This window comes from Polyodon spathula, chromosome 6, assembly GCF_017654505.1.
Source record: "Polyodon spathula isolate WHYD16114869_AA chromosome 6, ASM1765450v1, whole genome shotgun sequence".
NCBI classification, from domain to species: Eukaryota; Metazoa; Chordata; class Actinopteri; order Acipenseriformes; family Polyodontidae; genus Polyodon; species Polyodon spathula.
Window position 1 is genome coordinate 69293103 of NC_054539.1, and position 17678 is coordinate 69310780.

General features: G+C 36.9%; 1 protein-coding gene across 7 annotated transcripts in view; it reads right to left on the minus strand.

The window, feature by feature from the left end:
• Positions 1 to 17678, minus strand: part of LOC121317540 (arf-GAP with SH3 domain, ANK repeat and PH domain-containing protein 2-like) — a 73081-nt gene that overhangs the window by 15997 nt on the left and 39406 nt on the right. For 2 of the 7 annotated variants that reach the window (XM_041253575.1, XM_041253576.1), the window contains exons 5-16: positions 11679 to 11728; positions 9639 to 9768; positions 7919 to 8004; positions 7745 to 7820; positions 7065 to 7151; positions 6484 to 6492; positions 4816 to 4919; positions 4153 to 4222; positions 3942 to 4037; positions 2469 to 2556; positions 1051 to 1099; positions 731 to 900 (exon numbers count right to left, since the gene is read on the minus strand). In XM_041253575.1, coding sequence (XP_041109509.1) covers positions 731 to 900; positions 1051 to 1099; positions 2469 to 2556; positions 3942 to 4037; positions 4153 to 4222; positions 4816 to 4919; positions 6484 to 6492; positions 7065 to 7151; positions 7745 to 7820; positions 7919 to 8004; positions 9639 to 9768; positions 11679 to 11728 — 1015 coding nt within the window. The remainder of the gene's footprint in view (positions 1 to 730; positions 901 to 1050; positions 1100 to 2468; positions 2557 to 3941; positions 4038 to 4152; positions 4223 to 4815; positions 4920 to 6483; positions 6493 to 7064; positions 7152 to 7744; positions 7821 to 7918; positions 8005 to 9638; positions 9769 to 11678; positions 11729 to 17678) is intronic. The other 5 variants (XM_041253579.1, XM_041253578.1, XM_041253581.1 and 2 more) reach the window with 3 other exon arrangements.

Consider the following 17678-nt stretch of genomic DNA (forward strand, 5'->3'; position numbering starts at 1 on the left):
TGCAAGACAGCATTTGCAAGGGTTAACAACCAAGTGCAAACCAGCAGTCCAAGGGTTAACACCCAAGCGCAAACCAGCAGTCCAAGGCAAGCTGAAAGCATGCAAGTGCAAAGGTTAACACCCAGGATTGCACAGCACTTCACGTGAAAGCATGCAAGGACTGCAGCATAAATTATTGCTTGGATACAAACAACCTTCACAATGCTGTGTAAATAATTTATTTCAGAAAATCGTAAAGTCGTAATAGAGTGCACTGAACTGTTTCCGCCTGAAGCCAGTCTATTAATTTTCAGGGTCAAACACGCTCCAGTATTACCCTGTTACTGGGTCTTAAACATAAAATAATATCACCCTTGTGTCCAAGGCTTCTGATTTTCAGCAAGTAAGCAAATAAATAAATTTGAAAAAGCTTTATTTACACAGACATTGAGAAAGGTTCTTTTTTTTTTACCATACTTTCCATTTAAAAACATACTTGCACTCCCATGATATAAATAAAAACAAGTTTGGTGTACAGTAATTTCACTTTACCAAACTTTCATGGTTTTTACCAACTTCTACAACAAGCACAAAGACACTCATTTATGAATTCTATCTACAGCTAGCGTTTCTTTTTACTGTACCTGCCCACACTAAACCACATTCCTTCTCCTGGCAAAAATACTATAAAACACAATTACTGTATCTTCTAGCTTATGGGAACTGAACTGGAAAATATCAAGTGTCTCACCTGGGGCGCCACAGTCACAGCACACGTCATTCCCTGTCATCCTCTTCACCTCCGCCAGGATGGCTTTAGTGAGCTCCTGAACAATGTTATTTTCTCCCACATCGTGGTCTCCGCCCTCGAAAGCGTTGTTCAGCGCCTCCTCCTTACTGTTCTGTAACACTGACATCCATCTGACGCAACACAAAACAGCAAGTCATTAAAAACAGGCACATGACATCATGCATTGAAAGAAATACAAGCTGTGGCGTGACAGGGGAGGTTGCCCACATCGTACAGCACGAGCAGGTGTTGTGTTTTCTATGAAATGATGCATCACTTACATTTGACATTCTGGTTCATCTTCTGCTTGGAAGTGGTACGTTCTGTCATCTGTTTGAAGAGGAGGAAGAAGAGGACACAGTTACAGATACATTGTTGACATGCATTAAAATGTGTCTTACATAGAGTATGATCACTGTATCCTGGGACACTACACCTATGGCCAAAAGTTTTGCATCACCTAGAATATTAGGACCAATATTGGGGGAGGTGGGAGGTATATGATCATCATGTAAATCAAGAAACTAAGAAATGATATCGCAAAAGTCTACCGGAAGCCATAACAGTAGTACAGTATTTCATGTTAGATTTTGAAATGTCACATGTTTACACTTGTCAGTTTTTTGTTAAGTATACAGAAAACTACAAAGCAGTGTGTAATTCAATATGTTAACGTAACAGTATTTAGCAGGTTTCATTCGACTTTATGAAGCTAAATTAGTTAATTCTACACAGTGAGGAAAAACTTTTGGCCATAACTGTATCGTGTTATCTACTTAAAAAGTTACAAAGTTCCAACCGGGGTCGACAACACCAACTGAGATCCTGATCTAGTTCTTTTGCACAAACAAATTCCTTTGCAAGCAAGTTGGTTTTCATAGGAGTTTCTACAGAACCCAACACACTCCCCTGAGGGGAAGGAGAAGGGCATTAGGAAGAGTTATCAGAGATCACTTAAGATACAGGAGTGGGTTTAGTAAACGTCAGTATTCTCTTACAATCTTTGTTTTTCGATTTTAGAAACTTGTCCTTGAACTTGGATTATGATGCGGGAAATGGAACATTGGTCTATATTCCATTTCCCGAAAAATAAGGTTTAAAATTTCGTTTTGAGAAAAAAAATCTTATTAATACTGGCCCATAGTTTATATAGAGATTTTCAGAGTTAAATAAAGGCTGTGCTGAAAATTAAAATGTAACGGCTGTGCTGTGGGAGCGTGTTGGCATTCTAGGATTCAAATGCGTTACATAAATTAAATTCCCAAATGATTTCTTTGGTAGCACAGTTTAACATGTGTTTGTTTGCAATTTCCCACTGTTTGTTTCCCCACGATAGGTCTAAATCGTCTACATTTTCACTGATCACAATAAAAACTGTGGACTTTGCCTATTATCCAGCACTGAGAATGATAAGTGATCAGTAAGATTTTACTGCTAAATCAAGGACTTGGATATTCCTGTCATCACTAAGGAGGGAAATAAATAAATAAATAAATAAAAGAAAAACCAGAGCTTTTTGAGTTGCCTCTAAAGCTGCACTAATCCTCTGTTAAAGTCTTCACTAAGGAACCTGTACAATACACAGTAGCACACAATCCTGAGCATCACTGGCCCTGATTGCATTGTATAGTACAGGAAGAACCCAGGAGAGGCGCAGAGCAACAGAGCTCTGGAGAGGCATTGAAGTGCATCAACCTACGTGATATGAGATCAAAGCTTTTTTTCTCGTCCGGGTTGCGTTTCACTTGGCAAGTTAATAGATTGAGCTTTGCTGGTGGTCTGTTAGCCTGGGTGAGAGAAGCAGAAATAAGTAAAAACACATGCAAAGTCGGACCCAGCTGCAGCTTGTAAACCAAGTGTCTAAATAGGCTGTGTGAGAGTCATTGTGACACAGAGGCAAAGACATGCAAGTACATTTTTTAAAGTTTTCACGGTTGAATTCAAAGCTTCAAAGTACGGCCTAATCTTGGCCTACCTTACATACGGGTGGTTTTCACAGAACCCAATTAGCATGCATTAATTATGCACTGCCTTTTTAAAGGTAATATTACCTACTCAAAGACTAAGGCTGGAGAGAGCACTAACTTGGATCCAACGACCAAAATGCTCTGCCTTTAATGTTGCAGGCCATGTTGTTAGTCTTCCTCGAGCGTAATGACTCAAGGTAATGATGAAAATCATTAACCTTGTCCCTGGCCATACTCTGATTCAGATGTGTTGGGAGGCCAGATTTTCACGGTTTGGTTCTCTCTTGGCTCGACAAATAGCCAGTGGAAAACCATCCGTACCGTAAGGGCTTAGGGCCCTCATGGTGCAGATGAGCCAGTGGAAAAGGTGTAGAAGGTTAGTGTTAATCAGGGTCTGTGAAACCAGTCCTTGTCCTTCCTCCTTTTAAATCGACAGTTTAAAATCATACTTTCAGACTACCATTCTCCTGCTCCTAACCTGCTTGTTCTCAGGATATAGATAACACTTGTCATGCAAAGCCCTACTGGGCAGCAGGACACAACACAGCAGTACAACAGTGGGAACTGCACAGATTACTGAGCCAGTGCCACAGAACAGGCTCCCACATGTGGTGCTGGCAGTGTGGCCAGAAACCCTGCAGGATATCTATATTCCTTTCAGTGAATGGCTGCTCACTTACATTAATACAGCTAGCAACAGTGTCAGTTCTTAATACAGGAAACATGCTTACATCAACTCAGGGGACCGTCCAAAAATACTCCATATCCAGATTAACACCTAGCAGTCACTATAGACAGGTGGGCTTTACACTGAAATACATCTGCATGCATACAGTTATATAGACACATATACTAGGAGGCAGGCAGCGGGAACCTGGGGCACCCGTTCTGAAATAGCAGCACACGGGTATCCAGACACCTTTCTGTGCAATTTAAAGCTCACATATAAAGCCCAATGTTAAAACAATCAGAGAAAAAGAATATATTGTATTCCCCTTCTGTTATAAGATTATGTGCTTTCATAGCCTCTTTACTATTGGAAAGTATGACAAATTTTAACTAATGCTGCACAACTGGATGTTAAACAGTTTGGGTACTTTTACAGAAGGCAAGTACCTGGGTTTCTGGGTACCTGTGCCAACATCAAACATATACATATACATGTACATATAAACACAGTATTACTGGTCACACTTTCCACTTACAAGCTTGTTAACACAAACTGAATTGCCTGCTGAAAAGCGATCTCTGCTGTCGCCTTCAGCAAAGTATCTGGCTGTTATGGGAAATGCCCGATATGGCTGGGAATAAACCACAAAAACATGTAAAAATCATTTGCCTTGTTTCCGTTAGTGTCATCACAGCTGCAGCAACATCATATACCCACAGTTTATTAAGAATGGAAAATGCTCTTACCGTCCCGTGAGATATGGTGAGATACCCATTTTTAACAGTGCATTTTCTTTTCTGCCAAACTTTGCGAATGCTAAAAAAAAACCCAGATAAACAGCAGTTAGCATTGTATGGCACAGTACTTAAAAACATCGAAGGCGTACGTTGCATACATTCAATGCAATCAGAAACAGTACACAGCATCAGCTTTATAAGAATCTATGGAGATACCAGTTTTCTGCATGCTGCAGATAGTAGCAGTATACAGTATTTGGCGCAATAGTTTTGCATCCCTACAGCTGTACTATGGTGAATATAAACAAACAAGGTCTACTTTGTAAAGGCTAAACTAAGGAAGAAAATTATTATATATATATATATATATATATATATATATATATATATATATATATATATATATATATATATATATATATATATATATATACACACACACACACACACACACACACACACAACACATTCGTCATCATCTAGCAATGAGGGGAGCGATAGCGATAGATAGATAGATAGATAGATAGATAGATAGATATCAATCTTCTGAACACCAGGAAGTTTCACATAAACAAATGTCCGGTTTTCAAAACACACAGAGGCAAGTTTCAGAATTGGCGGTCAAATAACCACGCGCTTGACGGTTTGATTATCCCAGCTCCTCATACTCACCCGTCACTTTTTTTGTAGAGGTTTCCACTTCTCTCAGTACCGTGCTCTTTGTTTCCCTGAGGCTGGTGTAAACTATAGGCAGTGCTCTGACGAACTTGAGAATCCTTCAAAAAAAAAAAAAACAATACAAATAAATCTGAACGGAAGAAGTAATTCGTTATTGTACACAGCTGCAATACTAAAAAACTAGTGAGTCTGTTTACTTGCTTCTCTTTTACATAGATTTTAAGACATGCATTAAATTGTGCCAGACTCAAAAAAAAAATAATAATAATAATAATAATAATAATAATAATAATAATAATAATAATGCACATCAAAAAGCATTCTTCTGTAAGTCACTGTGTGCAACTTTCACTCTTAAACAACAAGCCTACTGAGGAGCCTACTGGCTATACAGTGCTCCCTCGTTATAACGCGGGTCTATAACACACATATGAGCGCTGGAACCGACCTTGTGTTATACAAACAGGTCCCTGCCCCACCCCCCCCTGGGACGGGGTGGGGTGGGGGGCGCCGCGGGACACAACCACACACATCTGATAGATACAAAATTAAATAATTCCCTCTCTATAATGCACATGTAGTGAAGCAAAAATGTGAATTAACCATGCACAAAGCACCATGTAATCAACGCTATTTTTTACCAAAAAAAAAAAAAAAAAAAAAAAAAAAAAAGGTAACATTCCCATTTGTGGATAATTTTAATTAGAAGTTTATTCAGCTGATAGCTTTTAAATAGCCTGGCTAAATGGCAGTCGGGAGTTCAGTTCGAAGTGACAGACAAGCAAACCAAGTGCGAGAAGGAGAGCGGGTCAGTAGAGGGGAAGAGGGAATGGGCTCGCCCCAGGTTCAGCTGCCGGAGTGGGGCTGAAGCGTCTAGTCTCCTGGAGAAAGCTGCAACTCCTCTCGCAGCAAAAAAGTAAATACATTAGGAAAGATAAACACGTAATAGGCCTAATATTTATTTAATTATAAAATGAATGTTGAATAAGATGTTTATGTTATAAAGTGCCAGAGCAGCTTTTCTTCAGTTCAGATAATGTATCAAAAGGGAGAGACAGAAACGGAAGTAGACTGAGAGAAATTGTTTACAGTTTGAACAACACCGGTCCTGTATTTACTGTAGAAATACTGCAGGAATCACTAGTATAGGGAATTGGGGGACATGGTGTAGGAGCGTTATATCCGAGGCACGTTACATATCGACAGCCTTACAGCGAGGGAGCTCTGTATATTATAAAACACACACTTGATCTATTGTCCTACTCTCTCTAATCAACATATTTCTACTGTATATACAGTACATGGCATGTATATTTGACAATACAATGCTAAACAATGACATTATATAATGTGCTGATTAGCTTTCCAACAGCTCTCAGTCTTACAGGTACAGACAAGGAAACCAGTCTGTTGATACCCTGCACAGCTCAGTAACACGTGTACTTTCACTAAGAAAAAAAACAATCCTTTAGGTTTTAAAATACTGTAATACTGATCGACAAGCTCCCTAGTAAGGGTTCCTTTACAGAATCACTATCAACTTGTAATTCCTTTGTTTTTCTGTATTTTTTCAGTGATTGCACGGACAGACGGTATGGCTGTTCAGCTAATGGACAATGTTATGACAAAATAAGGACTTACGAAGAATACAAATGCACTTACTCTCCTAGACTTGGTTCACAAAAGGGATAATGCAGTTAAGAGGAAAAGAAAAGATTCTTCAGAAAAAGCAACAGGAAAGCAGTTGAGTTACACATGCAACTTATTACTTGCACATAGCATGTTTTACCTCTCAATGTATTTATTTAGTACATACATTTAATTCAACAAATATTTTAATTAATTAGCCATGCATAGTTAAATGAAAAAAAGTAATTTAAATAAAGAACTAGCAAAATGCTAATTTCTATACACGTGTTAAGACATAGTGGAAAATAGTCAAATAATATACATATATATGTACATTATGTAGGCCTGTATCCGTGTATCCGTGTATGTGTGTGTGTGTGTGTGTGTGTAAGGTCTCACTGAACTGACACATTTCATTTGAAAGCCAGTTAAACTTAAATCACACAATTAGGTTGTGCTGTGTATATAATCTCCAAAGTGCTTTCAATTAAAAACAAATTGTCGCCTTTTAATCTATAAACAGGCGAGTTTCATCACATCAAGAGAGACTTTCTTATCTTCTTCCAATGTGTACTTCTTAGACCGGTTATCTGAAAGCAATAAACAGTGCTTACCTCTTTTTGCTCCCCCTGTAGCGCTGATTTTAACACGTCTCTCAGCTGAGCCAGCTGTTTCCTCTCTTCATCTTGTACCTGTTTAATCTGGGAGGCGTATTTGGGATCAAATTAGTATGTGCAATAATAGCAATGCTTTGTGTGAAGAAAGAAGGCACAAAAAGAGCAACAAAACAGTAGCTCAGTACGAGGGGTGTCAACAGTTTGCAGTTTAAACATTTGTCAATTATTTCATGTTTAGAATTTTGCTTTGTCAAAAATATGTATGCCAAATCTAGAAGAAAAATATTTTGCAGTAAACATTTGTCAATAATAATAATAATAATAATAATAATAATAATAATAATAATAATAATAACAACTATAATCCATAAAAGTTGTACAAATATAAAATACACAAAAAGGTTCTCTAATGGAGGGATTCTGATTGGGTACAAAGATTCACAATATGTTAATTAAAGAAATGAATCGAACATCCCTACTCATCTGCATCATACTACATATATGCTCGTAAGCAGCTTTACGACTAAGTAATCCTGCATAGGCAGCTCTCAGTACAACAAGCCAGATTAGAAATATCTAGGCAAGATTAAGGGAAAGAAAATCATTCTGATACATAAATAAATAAAAACTATAAAACAAAAAAAAATGGTTTACTGGTTACAGAAACCAGATCTTACCGTGTGCAAATCTGTTGCAAGTTTCTCGATTGAAGGTTTAAGATTTTCTACAGCTTTTAATCCATCCTGAAAGAAACTAACATCCAGCCGTTATTGTTTCCCCTGACTAGAGGAACAGCACACAGAACTCTTGAATGAAACAAAGGCAATTGGAAGAGTATCTTATGAACCTACTTGCACTGGGCGTGGAAGTATTTGATGAGATTCTGAAGCAAATCGACTCCTTTCTTCACCTTGATCTCATTGACTTTGAGAAGATACTTTAAAAAGCAATAACAAAAATGAAGTCAATTCATGGTCAAATGAAGAGGAATGTCTGTGAAATACTTCCCCGCATTGGCTGTAAATATAAAATCTGAGACACCAGGATCACGATAAAGCAAACAACCATGACCTATGAACATTATACATATAAGAACCTACAGGCAACCTCCTTATACCCTCAGATTCCAGATCCACCCCCATCAGGGTAATGACAGTATCACTAGCATGAACTACAACACAATAAGGGTATGTTTGCGTTTACCTATCAAGTATGAAATGTAACCATTATCTAATAGGTTAAATACCCTAATTCTGTTTCAGTGAACCAGGGTTATAATAATAACCGAACATATTCAAACTTTCTCTAGGAATATATTGGATCTGTTTTGACTACAATACATTTTAAGTTTTCTTTTCAGAACCATTGTGATATTACAGTTATTCTATTTGGAATTATATGGGAAAGCTGTTAAAAGACTAATGCAACAGAACTAGTTCACGCATTACTAATGTTAGAACTTTACAATGCATTAATAAGAGCTCATCTTTCTGCTGCTCTAGAGAGGAGGGCAAAGAACAGCGACCAGAATTAGTCCAGGTTTAAAAGGCATGTTATATGCAGACAGGCTAAAATAACTGAATTTATTCAGTCTTGAACAAAGAAGGCTACGCGCCGATATGATTCAAGCATTCAAAATTCTAAAAGGTATTGACATTGTCGACCCAAGGGACTTTTTTGACCTGAAAAAAGAAACATGGACCAGGTGTCACAAGTGAAGATTAGATACAGGGGCATTCAGAACAGAAAATAGGAGGCACTTTTTTACACAGAGAATCATGGGAATCTGGAACCAACTCCCCAGTAATGTTGTTGAAGATGACACCCTGGGATCCTTCAAGAAGCTGCTGATGAGATTCTGGGATCAATAAGTTACTAACATCCAAAACGAGCGAGATGGGCCAAATGGCCTCCTCTCGTTTGTGAACTTTATGTACTAGAAGTAAACACAACATTAAGACGAGATCAAAGCTCTCTCCCAGCTTTGATCTCTCTCCCAGCTTTGGTTTGTGATGCTCAGACTGTAGCTCGCTTTAAATCAACTCTCAAAACCCACCCCTTCTCCCTTGCTTTTCATGCTCCTTAAGCCTGATATCTGTTACTAGCTGCTGCTACTATTGCATGTACTGTTACTATCATGTACCCTGCACTTTCCACTGTATTTATTGTACTATTTCATGTAATCTGCACTTTCCACTGTATTGTACTACTTTGTGTATTATGCACTTTCCACTGTATTTAGTGTACTATTACATGTATTATGCTACTATCATGTATTATGCACTTTCCACGTATATCATGTATTATGCATTTCTCTATTTGAAGTATTATGGTTTTTCCTGTATTTTTTGCATCTTCTAAAGCGCTTTGTGATGGTATTCCACTATGAAAGGCGCTATATAAAATAAAGATTGATTGATTGAAAGCTGGAACTTAAAAGATTACGCTGCAGTATATATACAGTAGAGCATGCAGAATGCAGCTGGACTATGCCACTCTGCTACTAATGTTGGAGAAACAAAAGAAACAGTGTATACAAGCCTATGTGCTGGTGTAGAAATCAGGACTTGCCTCGCACATCTGTAACTGAAAGAACCGCCTTTCTTTTTCCATTTCTTCTGCTATCTCTGCCCCGCTGATTTCAGTCCGGATCATCCCGTGCTGTTTTGCATGCTCTTTTTTCTCTTTCTCTATCTTTGTACTGCAAATGAAGTACAACAGTTTAAAAAAAAAGAAAAAGAAAATTGCAAAAGCATTGCATGCATCAAAGCATTCTTTCCAATATGCTTATTTTTTATGGGCAAACAGAACATATGCAATTTCAAATAATAATTTAAAAAATCCCAGTCAATACTGCATTTGTAAACTTGAAACACAGGATTTCACAACATCATGCATTGACTGTTTATAGCGCTTTAATAAACTACTACAACAAATAGCTATTAAAGAAACACACTTGCAATGCATGAAACCCTTGCTGATGTTTTCATGAACAATTATTAAAATTGAATTCTACTCCACAGTCGCTCTGAAGATCTTCAAAATTGAAATAAAATAAGATGAAGACATAACATATACAGCTACACTTATATATAACTGTTACATCACTACGCAAAGGCAGAAACGGCTCTGAGCTTTTTAAAACACCATTGAGTTGCACAAAGAAAAACGAATTATTACAATGTCAGTAGTACTGCATAATGTTAACGTACAGCACTTGAACAGTCCTTGGCTAAAGCACACTGAGAGACCCGCTGCAGAATAGACGAGAGCAGTTCAGGTGTACAGACATGAAGTTGAATTCAAAACTAACAAGAAAACGTGGAATGGTTTCTTGTGTTTGCCTTGAAGTATTTAATCCATTTTTGAAAAAGGGCCCAGAGAAGGAGAATGCTATTTCACCATCCAAGCTTCATGCATGACACAATGTAAACTATGTGGAACAGTTAACTTCGTGATTATGTAACTAAGAGAACATTATACTGCACTGCTCATAAAATAGGTCTGAAAAATATCCACTGTACTGTGCAAGTTCAAAAACATATACTAACCCTGTTAATTATTGTAATAAAATTATACCAACAGTTACAATTATTATTTTTTATTTTCAGCTGTAGCAGAAATAGTGTGTCATAAAGATCTTAAATCAAGATCAAAATATTCAGGCCAAAATACAAGAAGATATTGGTTTTCAATCAAATGTTAGTTAAAAAAAAAAAAAAAAAAAAAAAAAAAAAAAGTGAAATTACCCTCTCAGTATAGAATGTCCTTTGCAGCTTGTAAAATATATATACAGATTGCTATCAAATAACTTGTCCAATATTACATGCAAAATTACAAGAATTTCAAAATGTCACAAAAAAGTTTGTTCATGCAGTGCCACTTCTATAGTAAGGAGGGTAGCCTAAAACACGTAGTTTTGAGGTATACTGAAAGTCTAATGCCTGCTCTTAAAAATGCACCAGTAAAAAAAAATTAAAATTCACATTGCTTAACATGTTCAAGACAACATAAGATCTTAGAGCAAGATTCGGAGGGGTTCCAAAAAATACAACGTTGTATATCCGCACGCGTTGCTACACTGTAAATAATGCACCTGCCCTTTCTTTTCATTGTTAACATCCTGACAACTTTTTACACATATAACTTTATTGCCCACATTGTCTAACAGGTAACACTACAATAATGATCCAGGATGGGGAATAGAACAGAAAAAACACCAGTAAGGTTGACAAAAGGAGAGCATTGACCTTTTTGTTTTTTTTTTTTTTTTTTTTTTTTTTTAATTACTCTTCCTGCAGTGATTTAGAAGACAGATCTCAAACTCCAGCGCACCAGAGCAGACATTTTGAAAAGAGCTTTGAAACCAAGAGTTTAAAGTTATAAGTGTAAAAAGTTCTCAGGATGTTAACAATGAAAAGAAATTATGAGTACGTTATTTAAACAGTTGTAGCAACACGTGGTGATGTAGAACGCTGCATTTTTCGGAAACTCTGCTACTTACTCTTTAAAAAGGCCAGTTTATATTAACTAGATATATCCATGCATTTACCATTACAATGACTTCTAAAGAATGGGCGAATGAATGACAGTACTTTAAGTGGATCTTACACTTTAGTTTCATAGTCTTTCCAGGCCTTGTCGAAAGGTTTTTTCAGATCCTGCAGAGACAAAAACATACAAATATGAATCATCAGAATCCTACAGGTCATTTATTTTAATAGATTATCTGAGACTTTATTTACATCAGCCGCTGTTAAGATCAATCAAAATGGCATTCACAACTGAATAAATTACTTGAAAACTCAAGTGGCCACACATTTCTGCTAGTGCCTGCATCTGTGTTTTAATATTTATCTACATCAAATTGTAACCCCCTATTTATATAAATATATATATATATATATATATATATATTATATATATATATATATATATATATATATATATATATATATATATATATACACATATAAATAAATTCATTAATAAAAAAGTGGTAGAAATATGACTTCTACTGCATAGCACTTTGATCCAGGTCCTGGTATTACTATGTGTTTAACAAGACGCACCTGAGCTTGTTATCTATACTCTTGTTATCTATACATATGGCTTCTCAAGCTGGTATTAAAACATGAAATGGGTGATGCTGCTACGCACACTTACACACATTTTTATTGATAAAAGTCCTCTAATATTCAATACTTTATATACTTTTTTTTATTGAAGTTTATCTTCATGTTCATCATCTAGAACAGTTTCACTGTGGTAGAGTGCATGAAGATATCCACATTACATAAGCACATCATCCAGCCCTCTGGAGAGGAGTGAATGGGCAAGTCATCACTGCAAAGCAATGCACTGAGCTATGAGATGATGGAAAAAAAACAACAACACACACACACACACACAACGAAGCTCCCTGCTGCCCTTTCAAATACACTGAATGTACTGAAAGAAACCATTTTATCTTCGCTTTCATCCAGCAGCTGAAATAAGCGCATGCTCGAGCTCGATCAGCTGTGAAACTCATCAGGGGAAAATAAATGCAATAAAAGAAACTCTAAAGTGTGCAAGTGCTTATTAAAAAGAGAGGAGGTGGTACAGTAGCGACAAACTAGAATGAGAATCAAACAATGAAAAACAGACTGGTGTGCCTTCACAGAAATAATTAATAAAACACTCAACAAGATGCTTTCTCATACAATTATCACCAATGCCCAAGATTTAGAAGATCTCAAACTGGCAAGGACAACTGCTTTTCAAATAACCTGCTTGCCAATCAGAAGGACTATAGACCAACACACAGGCTCAGTTGCCACTGCCAAATCAATTATCCATTTCCTGCAGGAGTCACAGAAGTGTGAAGGCTAAACAGTGCCCTCTGTGGGCCCCCAGCAAAGTGCGACAGCTCAGAATTCCAACTAGATAGCTCCTGTTGGCACGACTGACTCTGGACTCAACCCTGTACTCGGCTTGCAAACCCACACTGTAATAAAGCAGCATTGTCAATGGGATTGGAATTCACGGAAGGCAAGGAAGAAACGATATTCTGAAGAATGGCTAAAATCAGCTTTTGAAGAGAGCTGTAGCTCTTTGCCCTAAGAGAGACTGAAACAGTAAACGGGACACTGCCTTGACCTGAAAGTGGGTCTCGGTTTCCACGTCGCTCCACGAAACAGACGGAAGCATAGCCAGCAGCTGGGCCTAAGGTCATGTACTAGCTGTAAGGAAGAACTGCAACGAGAACACTTCTACGAACTACATAACTTTCCAATTGCAACGCATTATCTGAACTGAGTTAAGTCTGATCAATTGAACTATTTCCAGTTGGAAAACTGCTTGGAAATCAACAAGCTGATCTCCATTTGAAAAGATCTATTTGTTTACTGCGAGCCGACATAACACAATGCGTACTTCAAACAAAGTACGTCTTCTTTCATTGAAACTTCAGATCCAGAGGGAGAAGAAGCTGCAGTGTCCATCAACAAAGAAGATTGACAACTGCTTTGTTGAAAATCAATAAGTAGTCAAAATATTACATATTTTATGACTTGAGAAATGAACTGTAGCAAATGCTATCAAGTTATTGGATAAATTATTCTAGGAATAGATCACAACTTCCTATTTTAGAGTGTGTAAGAAATGTATTTTGTTTGTTGAAATGTACAACTGCCATAACTAATATAAGTATATTAACCATGTATGCTAATGATGTTATGGTTGTTGTAATCGTTTGACTATGCAATCAATGAACTGTATACTATTCATGCACATCTCTAACCAATAGCCTTTCCTTTCTGTAATATTGGATTGCTTGTGCACCCCTTTTAATTCTTAAATAAACTATTATTTTAAATTTCTGACACAATGTGTGAATGTCGGTTATTGTCAAGGGAATCCGAGTTCTACATGATCCAGAACTTAAATATGGTATGTCCCATTTCTTACATTTCCTGAGTTGTTGACTAGAGACTAATTTATATTTAAATACATTGTATACCTAATTCACTACAGAGGTTTGCATGTAATTTCCACAGCCTCAGTCTTTCCTGTGGCATTGCTAACAAGACCATTTTTATTAAAAGTGTATTTCTTTTTGCACTGTACCAGAAGAACATGCAATTATTTAAGCCAGGATTAACCTAACATGTAGACATAGCTAAGGGCCAGCTCCTGAAATTATCCGGTACAATAAGTAAACATTATTTTACACAACATTTCATTACCAATAAATGATTTACCTGTGGTTGAAACAGGTATTGATTGTCATTTGAGAGCAAGTTATAGATAAGGTTTAGTTGAAAGGGATCCTTAATATTAGTATTGTTAATATATAATATAATAATCTTATATAATATATATATATATATATATATATATATATATATATATATATATATATATAATATATATATATATATCTATATATATATATATAATATATATATATATATATATATATATATATATATATATATATATATATATATATATATAGAGAGAGAGAGAGAGAGAGAGAGAGAGAGAGAGAGAGGAGAGAGAGAGAGAGAGAGAGAGAGAGAGAGAGAGAGACAGAGACAGAGACACACACACACACACACACACAAAAATGTCTTAAAGCTTTAAATTTCTTTAATGGTATTTGATTCTAATGCTAGATCTAGACTGGGGTAAAACTGTAAAACACAGGTTTAGTTAGAACCAAGAAGCATCGGTAAGGTAAGTGGGTCACTATGATATCACAGTTGCAGACTCTCTTGTTTAAAAATAAACTGCTCTCTGAAAATAAAAGTCAAAACCTCCTTTAATATTGGTTTTGCTTTTAGAGCCATGAAAGAATTTAAGGATGTCCTATAAATCCTCCTGCAGTGGCTATAGAAGTGACATGCCTCTTTGGCTCACAGTGGAAAGTAATTTTTAAAAGGGGTGGGCAAAACCAGCGGTGGGCAAACTTTGGTGTACATAAGGCTGAGGGTACAAACTGCAAAACTACACAACAATGTGATAAACAGACACATGGGAATTCTATTTTAAAGTAAAACCAATCACGTTACTGTCTGAACTGGTCGTACAAACCAAGCTCATCTTCCTAAGCTGCGGCAATAAGGTTAATTGCATTGAAGTTGTAATAAATCGACTGTGCAGGGGACACATTTGCATTAAAATGGTATTTGTTAACACATTACAGTAAGGTTATTCTGTACACATTTCGTTGACCCCCTTTTTAAATCGAACAGAAGTATCTGACAGTGAAGAAATGTAAAGATAAACACAGCAGACTACAGAGATTATTTACTATGAAGCGGAGGGTCATTGAGGCCGGATGAGAACGCAGTGAAGTAGAAAATGGAAAGCAGCTTAAGCAATGATAACAGGTTGAATTTCAGTTCACAGTTCAAGAAGAATAATGTTAAACTGCATAAACGAGGGAGATTTGTATGGACCCAGTACACTTTTGTCATGCAGTTCCATTTAAGAATGAACTCTCTCCACAGTGGGCATACTGTCAGATAGCTGACAGAGGAGACATATTCGTTCTGTGCCAAATGCCTGTTGTGATGGGTATGTATGCCATTAGGAACAAAAGAAAAAAAAAAAGTGTATGAAGACATTGACAATGTTTCCTGAGATACAATTTCCACAAATGCTATTTATATATATTTTTAAATCAAATTAAGGCTGAGGCGATGCATCGATCCATCAATGCATCATACTGTTTGAACCCTAACGATAGTCAAGCCTGTGCATCGTTTCTGTTTAACAGGAATTTATTTATTTATTGGATTTTAGCGCAGCGCTTTCCTTCGCCCCTCAGTTCTGACTCACTGAATCTGCGTGCGATTGAGCGATAAATATTTGCAGGACAATGCCTTTGTTGCAAGTTAGCGAGAACGCTGGGGGGCCTAATGGTGGGTGGTGTAATTAGTGTGAGCTGTGCAGAACACAGTATTAATCTGTGCATACTAAACAGTTTGGAGGAGATTCGAGCAGTCAGTACTCTGGCGTCAGCGGCAAGACGACTGGTTGGCCATTTTAGAAAAAGTGAGCTAGCAACCAGTGCTTTAGAGAATAAACTAAATGAAATGTTAGCTGTAGATAAAGCTTCACTGAAACTAATGTAGGACAGCACTTGAGGTGGGTCCTAGTAGCTGTTTTGTCAAACTTAGAGGTGACAAAAAAATCAGATGCAGCTACCTCAGATATGACCACTGAGCAGTGGAAATTACTGTCTAAAAGTGCTCCCATTGCTACAGCCATTTGAACTGGCTACTGTGCTTTTAAGTTCAGAGAAAAACACCACTGCAGGCTGTGTGATCCCCAATGTGAGCGAGGAACCTGACAATTACATTAATAGTCCAGCTACACCATTAAGTAAAGATGTACGGAAAGTACTTTTGTGCAATTTGTCACGTTGTTTCAAACTCAGTCAACTGAATGAGCCAAATTTTAAAAAGTTATGCCACTGTTGATGCTTCTTTTGTCGATCCACGTTTCTGGAACTTAGATTTTCTAACAGAAGAGGCCAAAGCCAGTGTAAGAGAATCTGTCAGGTGTTGGATTTCAAAGTTTTCTGAACCTAACCTTGCTGGTGAAAAAAGTGGAGGCAGTGCATGCAAAAGCAATGAGGATTTGCCACTTAACGAAATCAAAAACAGAGAATGCTTTTAAGTTGCTGTGTCATGGACGCAAACACACCTCACAGGAGCCCGGCAGCACTAAGGAATGCGACATCACATGGGAGATCACCATTTATTCATCTGAACTACCCTTAAGTATAAATGAAGATCCGCTTCTGTGGTGGAAAAACAATCAAGACCGCTTTCCAAAAGTTGCACAGTTGGCCAGAAGCATCTTAAGCACCCCGGTAACGTCAGTCCCTAGTGAGCATGTATTCAATGCGGCTGGGCAAACAGTCAGCAAGCTCTGGTCTTCCCTGGATGCAAAAAGTGTGGACACTATCATGTTCCTTAACAAAACTAATATCTAAGCCATGGACAATACTGTTACTGAACTGTTCACTTTTTATAAATTAGTTATGATGTTCCCTGGATTAGTTGTTAAACCGCTTGTTCTGAATTTAAACGACTTATTATTATTCTTTTCTTTTTTTTTTTAAAATCAATGGATTTTGCTTTGACCCCCCAACTGGCACAATTCAACATGGATCTTTTTGTATTATTATTATTACTACTATATGCACAAACTGATGGAATTTAATTAGTATTATAATTTTTAAACCTTTACCAGCAATGTTGTACAGCAAAATACAGCTCCACATGTATAACTGCACTAAATTTATTTTTTACCCTTTTATAACATCGATGAATCGATGCATCGACTTTTTTGGAAAATGATATATCGATGGTGAAAAAACAGGCATCGTCCCAGCCTTAAATCAAACGCATTTTTAATTGCATTTTTAAATCACAGTTTTAACACACGTCATTTTTTTCGTCCATTCTATGCCTTTTTTGTTGCATGCCTCGGCTGTTTTTCCATATTCGTGTTCTGTGTGAACAGTATGAATATTCCTTTTTTTGTTGTATTCCTCAGCTGTGTTTTTATATTCGTGTTCTGTGTGAACAGTGTGAATATTCCTTTTTTTCC